Below are 18,360 nucleotides of genomic sequence, written 5' to 3' on the forward strand. Positions count from 1 at the left end.
ATGTTTTACCATCGGAGATGTGCACAAGTCGATAGCCAAGCCAAAAAATCATTCAAGTGTAACGAGGGTATTGGGGTATATATCGTTACAATAAGACAAGGTATCTGAAAGAAATATGGCGGAATACGGCTAAAGTTGGTATGAAACAAGTCGTACATAGATGAACATGTTGCGTTTTTGAGAATTCATGTCAGCTTTAATTATTGATATCAGTAAAGTCATTTACATGCACATATATAGTTATAGATTCTGAATCTGAACTGTAATTTTATGCAATGAGCATGATAAGCAATATAATTTCAAATGAAAATATTTGTTGAGATTTGGGGGTAAATTTATTATTGATTATGAAGGTCATTGTAAGATGGGAATGAACACAGATAGGATTAATGACAATATCATCCCTGAGTCTTCTTTGTTGACAGGAATTGATGAACAGTCAGCCTGGGAGATGCTGGATAAATATGGAACAGAAGAAAAGGTCAGTTACTTAGAGGTCAGGGAATTAGGTCAAGGACATAGTACTTGAACTTTTTATAAAATTAGCAAGACAAGAAGGGCTGAATGCTAGTAAAAGTTGTCAGCCCTGCTAAAAATCTACTAGCCTGAGAAAATAAATATCTTATATTAATTTGTTTTAATCATTATGTGAATCGAACTAGGTCACCATAACTTTACTCCTGCACCTATTGGCTGAGAAACTCTCTCCTTTGGATTGTTAAATTGAGCTATCAATACTATTAGCTGATATGAGAGAGTTTTTTTCTGATACACTGTATATGGATTTCTATTATCAGAAATTTTAACACATCCAGTCGGGCATCAGTACATGTAAATGTTCTCTTTGGGCAACATTTTTTTTATATTCAGCAGTCATCCCGACATGGTTATTTCAAACACTGGTAGAAATTAAATCAAAGTACTGAAAGTACTGAAAAGCGGTTAGCATGCTTTCATGTGGAATAACAAAAAATGCATTCAGTGATGATATTAAAGTAAGCATGCATATCTTTGTCCAATGTCATCAGCGAAGAAGTAGACACACTGACTTTTGTAGTACTTAACTAAATGGAAAAACCAATAACATCCCAGACTGATGTCACAAATGTATGTTTCAAAATATCAACCTGAGATTTTTTAGCTGAAAGACAGGAAGTTCAATTTCAAAAACATTCTTCCCAATTGTCTCCATTGGTAGCGTCCAAATGTGTTCAGAACAAAAAAAAAATTGATGTTGCAAATTTAATTGTCTTTCATGCTCTATTGACTCTGAAATTAGGTAACTGTAAAGCCTACTCAAAAAGAAAATAAAACAAGTAGAGCTTTTCAAAAAAGCTTACCGTCTTTAGCAACAATTTTAAATAGTAAACAGATCTATACTTCTTTTGAATTTCTTGATTTTGTATTTCTAAATAAGCTTTTTACGGGCATTAGCCCTACCACGGTTGTCGCTCGGTCATCTCCGTAAACGTTGACTGGCCGAGAGATTTCGGCAAACCTCGGCTGATTCCCATTCACTTTTCAAACAAGAAAGGGGAAAAGAATAATAACAAATTGTAAAGCTTGCAAGCAATAACTATCAAATTTTATTTATAATGAAATTTAAGAGACCTTTTTATTTATCGCTATAAAACACTTTTATCACTATAAAACAGTAAAAACGCTATGTTATAAAGAATTAATTACTGCTGATTTTGTTCTTCGTTTTGTCATTTTTTTAAGATTGGAATTGTACGAAAAATATATCATCAGAAAGTTATCTCCCTTGCCTTGAACAGCGTTTCAACCAATGAAATAATTGAAAATTTTCTCATCATGCAATTTCTACCAATCACAAAAGAGAGGAAGTGCATAGTCCGACGACTGTAAAAAAACTTCAACTATACAATACCGTCCTCCAAGGAAGACGGTAATGATAATTCAAATTCTAAAGATTAATTTATTTGGAGTTCTGTACATTGATCTTTAGCTGGCTAGTCTGAGAAAAACGGATGGACGAGCAGAGAATTTGTAAATTAATTTAATTTCAGAGGGATGCAATTTCGTAGTCTCACTGCGGGTCTGCAGGTGTGACTTGTTATTGGGGATGCATACTTCTAAGCACCGGAACTTTCAAGGTTCCGTTTCTCATTTGAGACCGTTCATTATGTATTTTGATACAGATACTGAGTACATCTGTTTATAAATATTATGAACTATTTCTCTCACAGGAAGAAAGACAAGTAAACAAGATAATAAAGTTTTAAGAAATGTACACTATTGACTTTAAATACAATAAATGTTCGAATTAGTAAATGGTACAGGACAATAATTCAAAAAAGAGTCTTGTAAGCACGATATATATAAACGAACATATACTGAGTATTTGGCAAATATTTAAATAATGTGACGTTTATAATCGTTTGTAATGATTAAAGTGAGTACAGAATTTATCCCTGGAAACAAAGCTTTCATCATCTTTTAAATAATTTCAATTGAGAAAAAAGAAGAAGAAGACAAACGTTTCATTATAGAAGTAATCAATAACTGTACAGCTTACAGATGCAGGGTTCTCCATGAGCTGTTTTACTGTGTTACTCCCGACACAGCAAAATTTTCTACGACACAGTAACGATTAAAATTTTATGCATGCGACACATTTTGAAGGAACTCGTAAGAATATCATCCTTTCTTGAAGTTTCCCTTTTTTCTATTATTATTAGGTTCTATTTTTTTTCCTTTGCAATTCGGTAATTTGATGAAAAAAACTGACAAAAAAGTACAACAAACTTACTTTCAAAAGTGGTAATTAGTTTGATTGTATCGATGAGAATTTCCCCTGCTTTTCATAGCACGTGTTTTTACTTTAATCAATATGTATGACGAAAATATTTGTACATCGAAATAGTGATTTATTTTAAAAAGTGTGCGCATATGTTCCTATATAAGTTTAATGAAATGTAATTCAGTTGCGAATTTGATCTCGAAAATAGCGCAAAAATTTAGTGCTTCACGTAAACTCTGCAACACAGTAAATTTTCAAATGATGGAGAACACTGCAGATGTATTCAGTTTTTTCATATATAAAGCTTTCTTCATGTACTAGTATTACTTTAGTTAATAAAAGGGATGACTAAATATTTTGGCAAGGAAAATGAAACTCGATCGAGAGATTCTCCGATGTTTTGCAGTCTGTAATAACCTTCAATCCCTTAAGCCAGTAATTAACCCGTCCTTTCTGTGCCAGTAGCATAATTCGATCAAATATTTATTGTTCATGAGGGATGCCTTATAATTAATCACAGGCACCTAAATTTTTATCAGTAAGTCTCTAAATTAGCCAAAAATCGAAACATTCTACCCCTCTATGTACAGTTTAGATACACAAGATGTGCAACGCCATTTTGACCCCCTGTTCAATTCAGGCTTCAATTTAACACATAAATCGGATATGCCTACTGGTTTCCGTCTAGCATTGGGTTCAAATATGATATTTCTCGCTATATATTTCTTCCTTAAAGCTGAACACGACTCGTAAATAGGCATACGCCATTTTTGATAGCATTATCTACGATACATCAATACTAGGGTATACTCGTCGCTTTCGTTACACCTGACTGCTTTATTGTCACAGGTATCGGCGTGGAATGGCGACCCATGTTCGTGCTGGTTATTTTGCATTACCTTTGTTTATATTTTATTGCAGTTACTTTTGTCTATGCTGTTTGTATACTGCTCTGACTTATACAGCTATAATTTTAAATTTATTTGGTATCTTACTTTCCTGCATTAGACGAAGTATAACGATATTATTCTGGCTACCAAGTCCTGTATAGCATACGTCCGTCTACACCGGTGTCGACTGATTAAACTGAACAGTCTCTAATTCCTGCCCTATTTATATGGGTCTGCAGGGTAGCGAGTCTCGGGAACTAAAATGGCGGATACATTTCTTTTACGAATCGTGTTCAGCTTTAAGTTTTAATTCAACGCGTTGATAATGTTATCAGCTAAACTTCATGCTGACTTCAAATTTCGTCACAGGGCCCGATCGCCATCAGCTTACGTCATGGAAATTTAATCTCAACACCAAATGCTCCTATACATAAAATTTTAAAACACAACAATGAATTTATTTCATTGACAAACAAAATCAGATAAAAATTAAAAACCGAAAGATTATGTTGTTTTGATAGTCTTGATATCATTTAACATATGTTATATGTGTTAGAAACAAATCATTGGTAGAGGCTTTGTTGAAGTTTCTGTTGTCGATAGGTAGCGCCTTATGGAGTATTCCGGTTGCCGACACATGCCATATAGCGGCTAGCGAAGCTAACCGCTTAAAAATGAGAGTATTAAAGCAATGTTCTTGGTACATGTATCAGTGAATAAAATGATACGTTTACATACAAAATAGGCCCTGCAGCATTCTTTACTCTACTAAGAAGTTTGTATTCATTTTGTTTTCTGTACAAAATTTGTAATAAACCCAGCAACTATATGATGCAATTAGTAAATGTATCACAATTTATTATTTTTATCATATTAACAGTGATTTGAGTTAATTCATAGGAATAGTCTGATAAAGTATTGGCAAATAAACCATTTCAGCTGAAAAAAGACTGTAGGCCACAGATTTTAAGGGACATAACTCTTGAAATGTTTGACTTTCTTTGGATAAAAAAATGTTTATCTTTGCACGTAATGATTTTTTACTGCTGTTAAAAATTCATTGTTCTAATGAATTCAAAGATGGGAGCTTATTGAAATACTAGTACAAGTTAAAAAATCTTGGTTAAAATTTTTAAATACATGTAAATGTATCCTATGTATGGATAAAATTTGTCAAATGGACACATCTTATTGTATGTGTACACATACTTTAATTTATATGAATATATTTTGCTCAAGAATGCATAAAAGTAATTCTGATCTATATTAGATGAGTGTTTTGACATAACACTGAGATATTTGGATTTTTTGGTCCTTTAAATGCTATACTTCTTGTCCATTTTCAGTCATATGCATATGCCATGCACTAGAACTTTTCCCATCTGTACAAGTTATTGGATAAAAGTGCTTAAAAATTCTATTTGTCTCGATGTACTAACAGAAAATTTAAAAAATGATTTTTTTATGTAAAGATTTGTCTGTAAGTATCTGTTTATTTTTCTTATTCAGTGTGAACATGGAGAAGTGAGTGTTTATGACAAGGAATTTGTTCAGGAAGAAAAAACAGAGGGTAAGAAAGGGTCTCTTGTAACTATTTTATAAAGATTATTATTAATGGACAAAAGGAGTGTGATATAGTGGAATCTCGTTATTACGGTGACCGCTTTATAAGATAGTTTGCTTATTATGTTGTAAATTTAGAGCACCAGTCCAGAACATTTCTTAACAAATCTAATACAAAATAGAACCATTGTGTTGGAGATTAGAGAGGGTATCAGTGCTGAATTTTGCTGATTATTTAACTGTAGATAATTAGATTACAGAAGGAAGTGTTAAAAATGTAGTTGTATGTTAGATACTGTAGGGTAAGAGGGAAAGTGGTAATTATGTAAGACAGATAACAAAGCTGTGGTGAAAGTTTTGAGAATGCATAGTGGAAAAGAAAGAAATTCCATTTGTTGGTTCCAACAATGAATGATACTCTTTATGAAATATTCGTTCAAATCATGATTATTGAAAGTTGTTTTACTTATTAATTTTATACTTTTACTATGAATAATTTAGTTTTGTATATACTGTGCATGATATAAATGTGCAATTTTTGATCCTTCTATTTCTTTTTTTTCTTTTTGCTTTGATAAAAGTTTAAATAAAATAAAATAAGCTTTAAAAATGGATTTGTGCTACACAGATGTATGATTAGTGTTTGATTTCCATGTTTATTAGTTGATAACTTTTCATCAGCGTACAGAATTAATATGTATAATATGTAATTGAGTCAAAAGATTCATGAGGAGATTCAGGAATGTATTTATTTATTTGGGAGAGATCGAGGCTTACATGTATATAAACTTATTCATAAAGAAAGGAGTCGAATTTAGAGTTTTTGAATTAAGATGATTATAAGACATAAAATATAATTCCTGAACAAATCAAAATTTAAGGGAACAAATATATTGCAGAAATGGGGGGGGGGGGGGGGGGATTGCCTCATGTTCAGTCCACTCAACAATCAATCAAGTTATGAGGGTTTTTTTTGGGAGGGGGGGATGGGTGGCTGCTTTTTCATGTATACCATATGATTATTTTACATGTAATTTCATATCTCTGAAGATCTTTGAGGCCACAATTAAAATACTGTTGGTTTGGTGTTGCCGACTCAGTCTTTATAGGTTTGGGTCGGTAGGTAAAGGAAATTTTTTTTTTTTCAATTTCAGAAATGTTATTAGTATCCAGGCGTCATAGGTTTCTTATTGTTTAGCACCAACTGCAGTCCAAATTGATTCCCAGTTGTTTTTTATGTCCAAACCCTATTAGTTTAATATAATAAACCTTTTATGCCTTTAATATACATGGTATAAAAACCGTTGACATTGAATTGGCATAAAGTCGTTTTCATATGCACGAATCCAAGCATGGCTGCTAGATTCATCTAGGAAATCGGACAGGACATTGCACCTTAAAATTTCTATTTTAAACTGGTATAACTTATATTTGTCAGTGTATTTTTGCCACTTAAAAATACATTTCTGCGGAGAGTCATGCCATCAACTTCTGTTATACCGAGTTTACATTACAGTACCACTTTTGACAGCCATGCTTGGATTTGTGAAACGCATATTCAACACAACATAGATGGTTTTAAATGAAAACTGTTTGATCAATCAAGTGTTTACATGATTCTTCCCATTTTGTATATTACTCAAATGTACCGATACACCTAAATCCAGATAAATATAACGAAAAAAAATTACGATATATATCAGTTGAAAAAATTCTTCGGACCCCATCGATTTACCTGAGTCAGCCGGCAACGCCAAACAAAGCTAATTTTATTTTATTTTTGGCCTGAGAGGGTATTTGGAATTCATCCTCCTTGTTCTCAACTAAAAATAAGGATTAATTTGTTTCAGCACAGAGGTGATACAAGGATTACTGAAATCTAAATACTGTAAATGTACTACGTTTGTGTATTATTTTTAGCGCTTTTGGCAGAGAGAAACTTCCCCTAATTCAAGTACATTGCTAAATGCCTTGCCCATATATACATAAATGAAAACATTGAGAAATGCGCTTAATCAAATCCATGTTAACTAGCTCAAAAAACAATTTCTGCCAAATATCTTACACACTAAATATGATACATTTACAGTATATCTTGTTAAAAATTTTAATATCATCTCCTTGTTGATAATCAGGGGACTATACAGAAATTGTCTGGTTAACAGAAAAGGTGTATGTACACATGTACATGTCCTTACTCTTTCATTACCACATTGTATGTATATTCTGTTAAATTTCCCATAATTCCATTGCTTAATTTTAATTATTTGGAATGGTAATGGCATATACTGTAAACCAACTTTTATTTGAAAGCGAGAAATATTTTCGAGTTTCGTGACTTAATATCAAAAATATTAATCACCCCAAACCATTTATTCAGAATTATGTTTAATAGAGAATATTTCCTCAGTCAAGAAAATTAATTGTCACGGATCGATATTAAACTTACGAATTGCGAATAAAAGATGACGAGAATATTAGTGGTTAATAGTATTTCTTAGCATTTTCAGATATCTTGACTCCTAAGATATTACAAAGAATTTTCTTGATACCATAAAGTTAGAGATAATGAGCCTTTACTGTATTTTGTAATTTTTAACCTTTTGATAATAAATGAAAGACAGCATTAATTTCACAGAATACATGGCTAAAAGAATAATTCTATAATGGATTCAAGGTCAAATTACCCCCAGTGAGGTTATACATGTATCAAATTTTTAACCCAGACAACATTAAACATGTTAAAAGTATACAGCCGTTGAAAATCTATGAATCTCAAGCAAATTCACAAACCCTTTTAAAAATCCAAGGAAAAAATCTGGTATTCATCAATTTAAAAAAAGAATTTTCTTATACAAGCCATGTCAAAATCTTTTTGTATACAATAAAAATAAATAATTCAATCCTAGCAAACTGTCTTTAGAGACTGCGTGGACAATGTACATGATGCAGACATCCACGCTGACCCATTATTTTGATGAATTATTCTGTAAGATAAGTATAATTATAGTAATATTTAAACGATAGTGAAGAAACACCATAATTAAGCATAAGGGGCTGTTGTAAACAATACATTATAAGGATAGTGAGGTATTGATCTGTCCCGGCTACATCAGTGTATCACACACACACACAGAGCATTATAATTATCTCACCTTGTATCTGCCCGCCTCACGTCACGGGGGCCGCTTCATGACTTGGTCCACCTTCTCATTGCACCCTGTATAATCCATGTCCTTGACTGAGGACAGATTAAAAAGGGAGATTATCCCCTCCTTAATCCCCGACTGCTGTGACAAGTTCCTCATAGTCTTATCTACAGGCAGTTAGCGGATCCCAGTGAAAATCAATATTTGCTTTAAAAATTAATGGTCCGGACATCTTTTCCTACTGTAGACTTGCTCCTCCATAGTTTCCGCGACATAACCGGGGGATTTTTAAATCTCTAGGTGTAAAGGGTAACAGAGGCATTGTAGTGTATTTAAAGGTCACTTCAGACCGAATGGAAACGTATTGATCAAGTATTGATTAAAAGGTATTGATACGACACTGCCTACCTATATCACAAGCACAAGCCAGAACGTGCCATGTTATTGCACTGTGAGATTTTTTAGCGAGATTTTCTGGTGAGATTTAAGCTGTGGTTATGATGGAGTGATACTTTGTTTTCATCGGTTGTACATTTTTATTTAATCAGAGGTAGATGTTCCTCCTGTGGAATCCAGTGTTGATCCTGAAGACTTAATTAACAGGTAAGAGATTTAAATGTTGTGGATGTTTGTTTATCTTACAATAATTCTGCTGTTTGTTCCTGATCATATTGCACTGTGCTTGTGCTATACATTCATTAATTAATAATTAATGCTTATGCATTATGTTTTTCATAGGAATACACCTAATCCATACATAAACTTATTTAATTTTAAAAGATACTAGAATATGCCCTGTCAGATCAGTAAATTGTCAAATTAATGACATTCACTATAGACTTGTATTCTGGGGGCTTTTAAAAAAATAAACATTCTTATTTTTTTTAATGTGTTAATTATTCAGTGTTGAGGGTAGACATGTAAATGAATTTCAGTGATAACACTCAATATTTCCTGAGTAATTCACAAAATGTTAAATCGAGCATTGATTATGAAATTTTAAAATAAAACTTTTCCTTTGTTTTTCTACTTTCCCTTTATAGTTACCTTCAGTTTATAAATACCCATGCCATAATTTTGTCAGAATGACATGAAAATAGCATTAACCAACATAAGGAAAGTCTGGCTAACAGTGATAAAGTGCCTTCTGTTTCCAGTCACAAAGTCGACCTCACATTCCCTCACAGCTTAATGCAGCTGTTATGTCATATTGCTTGTAGCAGGTTAATTGATCTGAAATTTCGTAGGGTGTTTTATGAGTTATCAGTGTTATACAGTTACCAGAGAAGATGTCAATAGTTATTGATTTTGTCATTATAGGTCTGCATATTGCAACCATTCAGTAATGCAATCAAACATCATGCTAAGACATAATATGCTGGTAATATGATTTTTTAAAAAAGAAATTCGATACAGTCAGTATTGGAGAAGTTGGTGAAATAATATGAATTACAATAACACTAAATTTACACAATTTTATGTAACAGTCTTGCAGTATATACCTGACAGTTTCAAAGAAAATTCATGCCATGTTTATATGTACATTAATTCAGGTTTGCATCTTTATATGAATTTGGATGTAGAGGTCATAGTAAGAGTATATTATTGATCTGATTCACTTGGAAGCTTTGCTGTAGTCTTCAGGGTCAGTCATTGACCCCAAAAGGAATAATAATGATTGGATGAGGAGGAAAGAATCTGCAAGGATTCATATCTCTCTAGTGGATTCTTCATCCACCAGTTTTCAATCTTTAATCTGTCATTTAAAATTTTAATGTGTCATGTTCTTAAGTTTTCATATACATACGTTTAGTTTGATTCAAATCTACACTGTCTGTACATGTAGTATACATGTAATTGTGAGTGTAAAATTTGCAATCATTTTGTAAATCCTTGTCAGATTCACTTTTCACTTAAAGCAACTGACAATCTAAAGTACCCGGTATGTCTTTTACAGATGTGAACCTCTTTATCATGCAGTGTGAGATCAGTTTAAAAATCTGTTTAAAAAACTCAATGAAATTCAATACACAGTAAACATTGATAGTAAATACCAGTCATTTAGACACTGACAAAAAGCAGTGTGTGTGTGTATTGGGTGGTAGACTGACTATACACAAAAGACAACAGGGCAATGAAAGAAGACACAATATGTAAAGTGGCTACTAATTGTCAAAATTGTTGTTGTTTTGTGAAGTTTCTAAATGAAAAGCTTATCAAGTATTTTGCTGTTTTTGATTGTTTTAAACATAGGTTTGTGTTGGTAAAATGGTTTTGAGTGTTCTCGATAATTGGCCAATGTTTTAGGATAAAAGTATTATTATGTAATTAAAAAATGTAGCTACCTTTTCAGATTTGCTAGATGTATTTGATTTTAAAAAAAATTAAATTACATTCAAATGATATTCTAATCTATATTTCCATTGGTAGCTTTCTCTTTATAATTCAGTACACAATGGACTCTTGAAACTTTTGTCTTTCCAGCAGCCCTAGTCCTTTAATGACCACACCCAAGGCATCGACTCGTGTTCCCAAACACCCAGCGGCTCGGGTACTGGAGGAAAATCTGGAGGAGCATGGGGGTGTAAGGGGAAGTAATAAGGTAAGGCACTACACTGAAACAGTCTTAAAGGATATGGTCTGTTTTTCACATTTCACACATCACAATTTTTTAAATGATTTTCTGAAAAGTTTTACAATGGATTGATGCTGTGATTGTATACATTTTCAAAGAATATCCACAGAATACATCTTGATAAAACAATAAATTTCCCACTTCATACATTAGCCGTTTATAAGTAAGAGGTGATAGAGAAAGGCATGTTTGTTGTGTATGGACCATTCTTGATAATAACAGTGTTGACATCTGAAATTAACATCTGTTGTGTTCTGTATGCAAAGTTCATGTTAGACTGAGAGTAGAGAAGTTAATGATACTGAATGGGGTGTGTGTATGATTTGATTATTATGGATTGAGATTATGGTATCCGTAACAGGAAGTATTCTTTAGATGATGTTGTAAATCACAATTTGCCATATAAACATTTAATTGTTGTGAACCTAAGAATGATTTTCATCTATCCTGTGTAATATCTTTCCTACCCATCCCTTTCTCTTACATATCATTTTACTAATTAATAAAGAAATATTTGTTATACCCCCCGCAAACGAAGTTTGGGGGGGTATATAGGAATCACCTTGTCCGTCTGTTTGTCTGTCCGTCTGTCCGTCTGTCTGTGCAATTGTGTCCGGTCCATATCTTTCTTACAGAGGGACATTAGAATCTACTACTCCACATTAAGATTGCTCATAACCTAAAGGTGTGTCATGACCTTGACCCAAGGTCATTTGGGGAAGTTCAAGGTCACTGGAAGAAAAATTTCATAATTCGTGTCCGGTCCATATCTTTCTTATGGATAAACTTGGTAGGTTCTCATTTCACACAAAGATTGCCCATGACCCAAGGGTGTGTCATGACCTTGACCCAAGGTCATTTGGGGAAGTTCAAGGTCATTGGGAGAATAATTTCAAAATTCATGTTTGACATATATCTTTTATGGATAAACTTGGTAGGTTCTCATTTCATACAAAGATTGCCCATGACCCAAGGGTGTGTCATTACCTTGACCCAAGGTCATTTGGGGAAGTTCAAGGTCACTGGAAGAAAAATTTCATAATTCGTGTCCGGTCTATATCTTTCTTATGGATAAACTTGGTAGGTTTTCATTTCACATAAAGATTGCCCATGACCCAAGGGTGTGTCATGACCTTGACCCAAGGTCATTTGGAGAAGTTCAAGGTCACTGGTAGAAAAATTTAATAATTTGTGTCCGGTCCATATCTTTCTTAAGGATAAACTTGGTAGGTTCTCATTTCATACAAAGATTGCCCATGACCCAAGGGTGTGTCATTACCTTGACCCAAGGTCATTTGGGGAAGTTCAAGGTCACTGGAAGAAAAATTTCATAATTCGTGTCAGGTCTATATCTTTCTTATGGATAAACTTGGTAGGTTTTCATTTCGCATAAAGATTGCCCATGACCCAAGGGTGTGTCATGACCTTGACCCAAGGTCATTTGGAGAAGTTCAAAATCACTGGTAGAAAAATTTAATAATTTGTGTCCGGTCCATATCTTTCTTAAGGATAAACTTGGTAGGTTTTCATTTCACACAAAGATTGCCCATGACCTATAGGTGTGTCATGACCTTGACCCAAGGTCATGTGGGGAAGTTCAAGGTCACTGGAAGAAAAATTTCACAATTTGTGTCCGGTCCATATCTTTCTTATTGATAAACTTGGTAGGTTCTTATTTTACTCAAAGATTGCCTATGACCCAAGGGTGTGTCATGACCTTGACCCAAGGTCATTTGGGAAGTTCAAGGTCACTGGAAGAAAAATTTTATAATTCGTGTTTGATACATATCTTTATTATGCAAAAACTTACTTCTGAAAAACCCAGCGGGGGATATTTTGTCCCAATTGGACAGTTCTAGTTTAAAGCCAAATCTTCATTAAAAAATCTGAAACGATTTTGTACAGTAAATCTGATTAAAATGGATTGAGAACTTAAAAAAAAAAAATAGATATTATTTTGAAGTAAATAGAGAAGAACCCATAATTCAAAATCAGAACTTAATTGATTCAGACAAAAAAGTGTGTTCTAACTTCATACAGATGGCTACGTTGTGTGCAACAGTTAAAAGAATCATTGAAATTGTAAAATCATATTTTGTTTTGTTTTTTAAAATAGAAAATAAATAATAAACTCTAACACATATGTTTTGAGTGCTGTACGCTTGACCAGTGATTTTTTGACATTTTTTATCCTGTTCAGAACAACAGTGATGAAACTGACGAATTGAAATACTACGACGCTTACGAATATCCACCTAAGAAGGTATTCTCCACAACAAATACAGATTTCAGAATCTGTGATGATAAATATATTACCCCCTTCTTTTTCTGTTCCATAACCTGTCTTTTTCTACCTAATCTGCTGACATTGTGTTGCATAATGGAGTTGCATTTTGTCTTGTGTACTGGATGTTTTCAAACTAATTTGTTTATTTTCAAAGGTGAATTTAAGCACTCATTTATGCTGAGATTTTTGCATGATTTTTTTTTTCATTTTAAATGAAATATTTTCAGCATGTTTTATCTTAAAAAAGACTATGCAATTACAGACTTAAGCTTCAGTTGCTTAACAGAGCAAGTGAAAAGTTTAAAACTCAACTGTCTTGACGCTATGTCATACTTTGACTATGAGCTATAAACCTGTTCAAGTACAGCTGTGCATGTCAGCTTTAAGTAAAGCTCAGCTCTTTATCCATCTTTCATTGAGTTAAACTGAACTAAATGCTCAAGTGTTTTTAAGATCAAAATTGCCCATTGCCTGTCACTCTTCATCAGAATTTTGAGCTAATTTCAACCAAACTTGGCACAAAGTATCTTGTAGTGAAAGGGATTCAAATGTCTTCAGACGGTAACTCTGAAGATAATAAAGAAAAAGCAAATAATTAAGGGTTAAGTTTAATGAAAATAATTTTTCTTTCGAACCACTATACCAGAAAGATGAAGCCTATGTACAAGCTTCCAGTATAATGTAGAATGAAATTGATCAAATCATGGTCCTTGGGATATGGTGAATCGAGAATCTTATTTTGTTAAGGATAATATAATATATAATATTTGAAAATTGCTCTAAAGCAAGAATAAATCAAAATAATAAGAAAGAGTAGTGGTCAGCCGGGATTCATAGCCAATGATGGCTGGAAAGCTCATTTGGTAGAGCACCTGACTGAAGATTCAGGGGGCCTGGGTTCAAATCCTGGTCTGGTCTACTGCATTTTTTCTCCTGTTCCAAAATCATTGATGCCATCTTTAATGATAAATTCTGCTAAAATCTTGTATTCAGATGATACTGTCATTTTATAATCTGTCAAATTTTGACTTGCTTTCAGTGTTAAGCAGAAAACCTTAATTGTATCTTGTCTTTTGTACATAACCATTTGTATATTTCATGGTCTCTCAATAGATATAGAAAATAATTCAGTATAATATGTCACATATCCTTGTATCTGTATATATCTATATCTATTATAACATGCATATGTATTTTTCTGTGATACATATTCAGAGAACACCATGCATTAGTACTGTTTTAAAATGAGTACCATTCAGAAGTTCATTCTTATTTGTGTGTTATTATATGTGAAGTTATCACATGTACATGTACCACTGTCAACCTTGATAAAGTACACATTAAGCTTTATATACATGTATTATTTGAGCATGTGTATGCATTGGTTTACTGTGAGTGCACAGAACTTTGGAAAGTTAGCATTTAACATACATATGTGTGTTAATTTTAGTCTTGTCTATAGTTGCAGCATTAGTAGTTGGTAGATTAGAATGGATGTATCAGTGCATTTAAACATATTTTTCTTGTCCAATGCAGTTTAAACTTTAAAAGCATGAAATTTGGCTCATAGATTATTTTGAAGATTTATCTCTAAGAAATATTCTCATCTATATTATCACGATATCTAGTTAACTTCAAGGATCAACAATGATATTTTTTAAAAGAGGGTGTTGTCAAAATCAGAAAATATCTGAATTGGAAACAAGAAATAAATTTTCACCTTATTTCCCAAAAGAGGATATCTGCATGAAAAATGTTTGCAGTTTTTATAAACTTAATATATACTGTAATTCATAACAGAAAATGACTGTCTGATTGAATGGGTTGTCTTAAATTGTTTTTAACAGGATGGTAAAGAAATGACAGAGGCGAAATCTCCGGTTGATAACAATATTGTACATCTAGTCCAGGTATGTAGATCTCAACAGATATAACATTGTACATCCAGTAAGCATATAATGTACAACACAACGAAAAAATCGGTTTACAGCCTAAAATAGTTATTCAGTAAGATGGCTGTTTAGACTTCACCTGATGAAATGAATTTTCAGGTATTTTGGATTTAATTTATTCTGGAGTTATCTCTCTTCTCAGAGGGATATTCAAACTTGGGTGTATAACACCACAAAAAATGTATTGATATACAGCTAATTTCAGGCAGAATTATTATACATTGTACAAACACTGTAACTATTATAACAGTATGTTATTTTTTTCACTTATTGTGAAACTTAATCACGATCTTCAAGACAAGTGTAGACATTATACATATATTGTAGAATTTCAGTTTAGTTTTTCCATAGAAATAGAACCTACATTTGTATGTGTCTATCCAATATGCTTTTTCTAGTAAATATCAATTAATTTGTACAATAATGTTAGACCTAGAAAATCCAAAGTCATGTTATGATAGTGCAAACCTGTTGTATTGATGCTTTTAGTTGTACTTTATACTTACATGTAGATTAAGAGTTAAATGTTAGATGTAATTATTACCTTATTAACCTGTGTTTACCTGTGTTGTACCTGTAATTACTTTAGGAACAGAGCAGCAATAATAAGGTAGATGTGTGTGGCTTACCTAGGTAGTGCTAAAATACCTGTATCCTTGTCTACTGTTCTCTGAATCCATCTTAAGCCAATTAGTGTAAGATGAAACATGACTGATGCTTTAAAAGAGTCAGTGCTGGTTTTTCTACTCTTTTACTGATGTAAATTTCATGAATACATATACCTACCTCTGGATAAGGTAACTATTTCACTTGAAATAAGACAAATAAAATTTTTTTTTTTTATGAAAGTTTGTTGCTTGTTTAGTTTCTTTAGAACTCTGCTGTACAGTTAAGCCAATTTATATCAAACATGGCTGTTGTGACTTCCTGCTTTCAGTGAAGAAATTTTCATTTCATAAGGATATAGAACTGCTTTTACACAGAGAAAAATTTGAAGATCAAGTTTCTATTACTGCATATATAGTACAGGAAATAGAAAATACAGCTGTGTTTTTTAGATTCAGAGAACAGTAGATTTTGTGTGTCCTCACACAATGTAATACATGATCACCTGTTTGTTGAACTTTGACCTGGATGGTGATTGGTTAATAGACTAACACCTTGTTACAGCACCCGTGTTCATTTTATCTACACCCACCCTACTCTGTGACAATGTAACTAATACATATATGTAAAGATTTGTTTTTCTGAAACAGGTGTTAAAACATTTTCTATTTAAAACATTTTTTTTTGGTTTTAATGAAATTGATCCTTTCCCCCTTTTCCCCATACCCCATACTTTGTAAAAATAAGACTTGGTATTCATTTATTTCATAAATAAAATATCATGGTATTTTTGTAATCTATAGATAAATTTAATTGTTATTATCAATATATATATTTTTGTAGCCTACTTAATAAAGTTGGGAAGGGGGGAATATTACAGGGATTCATATATGGTATAATTTATGTAGATTCTGATTATCTGATACTCATTAACATGGGTACTAGATCGTATTCATTGCATGCATATACCCCAAAATCAATTGTAGGTAATTATCCATAATCATGAAAAACAAAATCAAAATTTATTTTCAATGTTGTGAAATTGTGTTAAATTAATGTTAAATTAATGTTTAGGTCTTTATATTTTTGTAAAAATATAAATTTTAATTAATTAATTTTCAACAGGTGCTAAAATACTCACAGTCTGATGTGAACAAAATAAAGCAGGAGTTAGAGCTGGACTTTCAGGCTCGACTCCTAAACAAGGAGAGAGAATGGAGCCAGAAACTGGGGGCTCGGGACAAAGTCATAACGGAGCTACAGGAACAAAACAAACTGTACAAGGCAACTAATGAGGACATGAGGTCAGTCTAGATTGAGGTAGTGATTTAGGGGTCAGTGTAGAAAAGGGTGATGATTGAGGTGAATAGGGTAGACTAGTGTTGATTAGGTCAGTATAGAATAAGGTAGTGAATATTTTAATGATGATGGGGTCAAGCTTGATTGGAAAGTATAGTTGAGATCAATTTAAAATGGGATGGTAGTAGGAAGTTGTGCATATATTAATGTATTAATGAAAATTGTAGTCTTTGAATGTGGTATTTATGATCAGATCAAGTAAGAAAAGGGTTGTATTGAAGGAATTTAACTCTTTACAACTTACTGAACTGTTATGCCACATACACTTAATGTTCACGTCATAGAAATAGAAACTTACCATTTCCCCGCATTGCCAAGCACCTTTTAGCGTGGTACACGTTTCTCTAAAGTAAAGCGCAAATAATATTATGTCGTAATATTTTTTATACAAAAATAACTTTTCTTATTTCTTAAGATTTTTGCAAGTATAAAATAGAAAGAAATTGCCATTAAATTTAAGATTAAATGAACTTTTTAAAGTTCGAGAAAATGCGTGATTGCGGGGAAACGGTATATGCGTGATTTTGCGTTAGAAATAGGAAATGGTATATGCGTTAAAATGCGTGAATTAATTTATTTGTATTTATGCATTTTGCTGTCTTTGTTTTGTAGGGCAGTTGTTGCTGAGTTTGAAAAGACTATTGCCCAGTTACATAGTGAGTTGAGAAAAGTTGGTTTTAAACAATTTAAAACCCCCACTTAACTTGAATTTGATAACTAGATAAAGAATGTATGTCTGAGAAAGTTGAATTTTTCACAGTTTACATATTGTTTATTTTCATCTGAAAGGTGAAAAAGAGAGATCGGTGAATGAATCCCAGCAGACGTTTGAAGAAGTTGTCAAGGAGCGAGACCAGGTAAACAAAAAGAAAACAGTAAAAAAGTCATTATCATTTTAATGCTTATTGTATGTGGAGAACTTAATACTGGTCAAATACTGTATGAGGGCTGCTCGGAAATTATTGAGACACTCTGTTTATTGTCATTTTTAATTAGGCGTATTTTGATGAAAATTGGTATGAATATTTAATAAACACCATTTATAAGGATAAGCAAAAAAAATTTCAAATATATATGTTTTAAAAAAAATAATAGCATATTAATGTACCAATACTAGGGGTACCCGGAGCAGTCATAAAATTAGATATTTTAGGA

At 32.5% G+C, this 18,360-nt stretch overlaps 1 protein-coding gene across 1 annotated transcript; it reads left to right on the forward strand.

Annotated features, from left to right (window-relative positions):
• Positions 1–364: 364 nt before the first annotated feature.
• On the forward strand, positions 365–18,062 carry LOC134259708 (transforming acidic coiled-coil-containing protein 1-like; the record flags this gene model as incomplete). Its single annotated transcript, XM_062742300.1, has 10 exons — positions 365–481; positions 5,164–5,224; positions 8,915–8,969; positions 10,851–10,968; positions 13,202–13,264; positions 15,136–15,198; positions 15,830–15,850; positions 16,972–17,150; positions 17,818–17,861; positions 17,995–18,062. Coding segments are annotated over exons 1-10 (789 nt in total), but the record flags the coding sequence as incomplete, so codon positions are not given.
• Positions 18,063–18,360: the final 298 nt, after the last annotated feature.

The sequence above is a fragment of the Saccostrea cucullata genome, unplaced genomic scaffold, assembly GCF_032062105.1.
Source record: "Saccostrea cucullata isolate Sc308-1 unplaced genomic scaffold, CSIRO_AGI_Scuc_v1 ctg12651, whole genome shotgun sequence".
Lineage (NCBI taxonomy): Eukaryota > Metazoa > Mollusca > Bivalvia > Ostreida > Ostreidae > Saccostrea > Saccostrea cuccullata.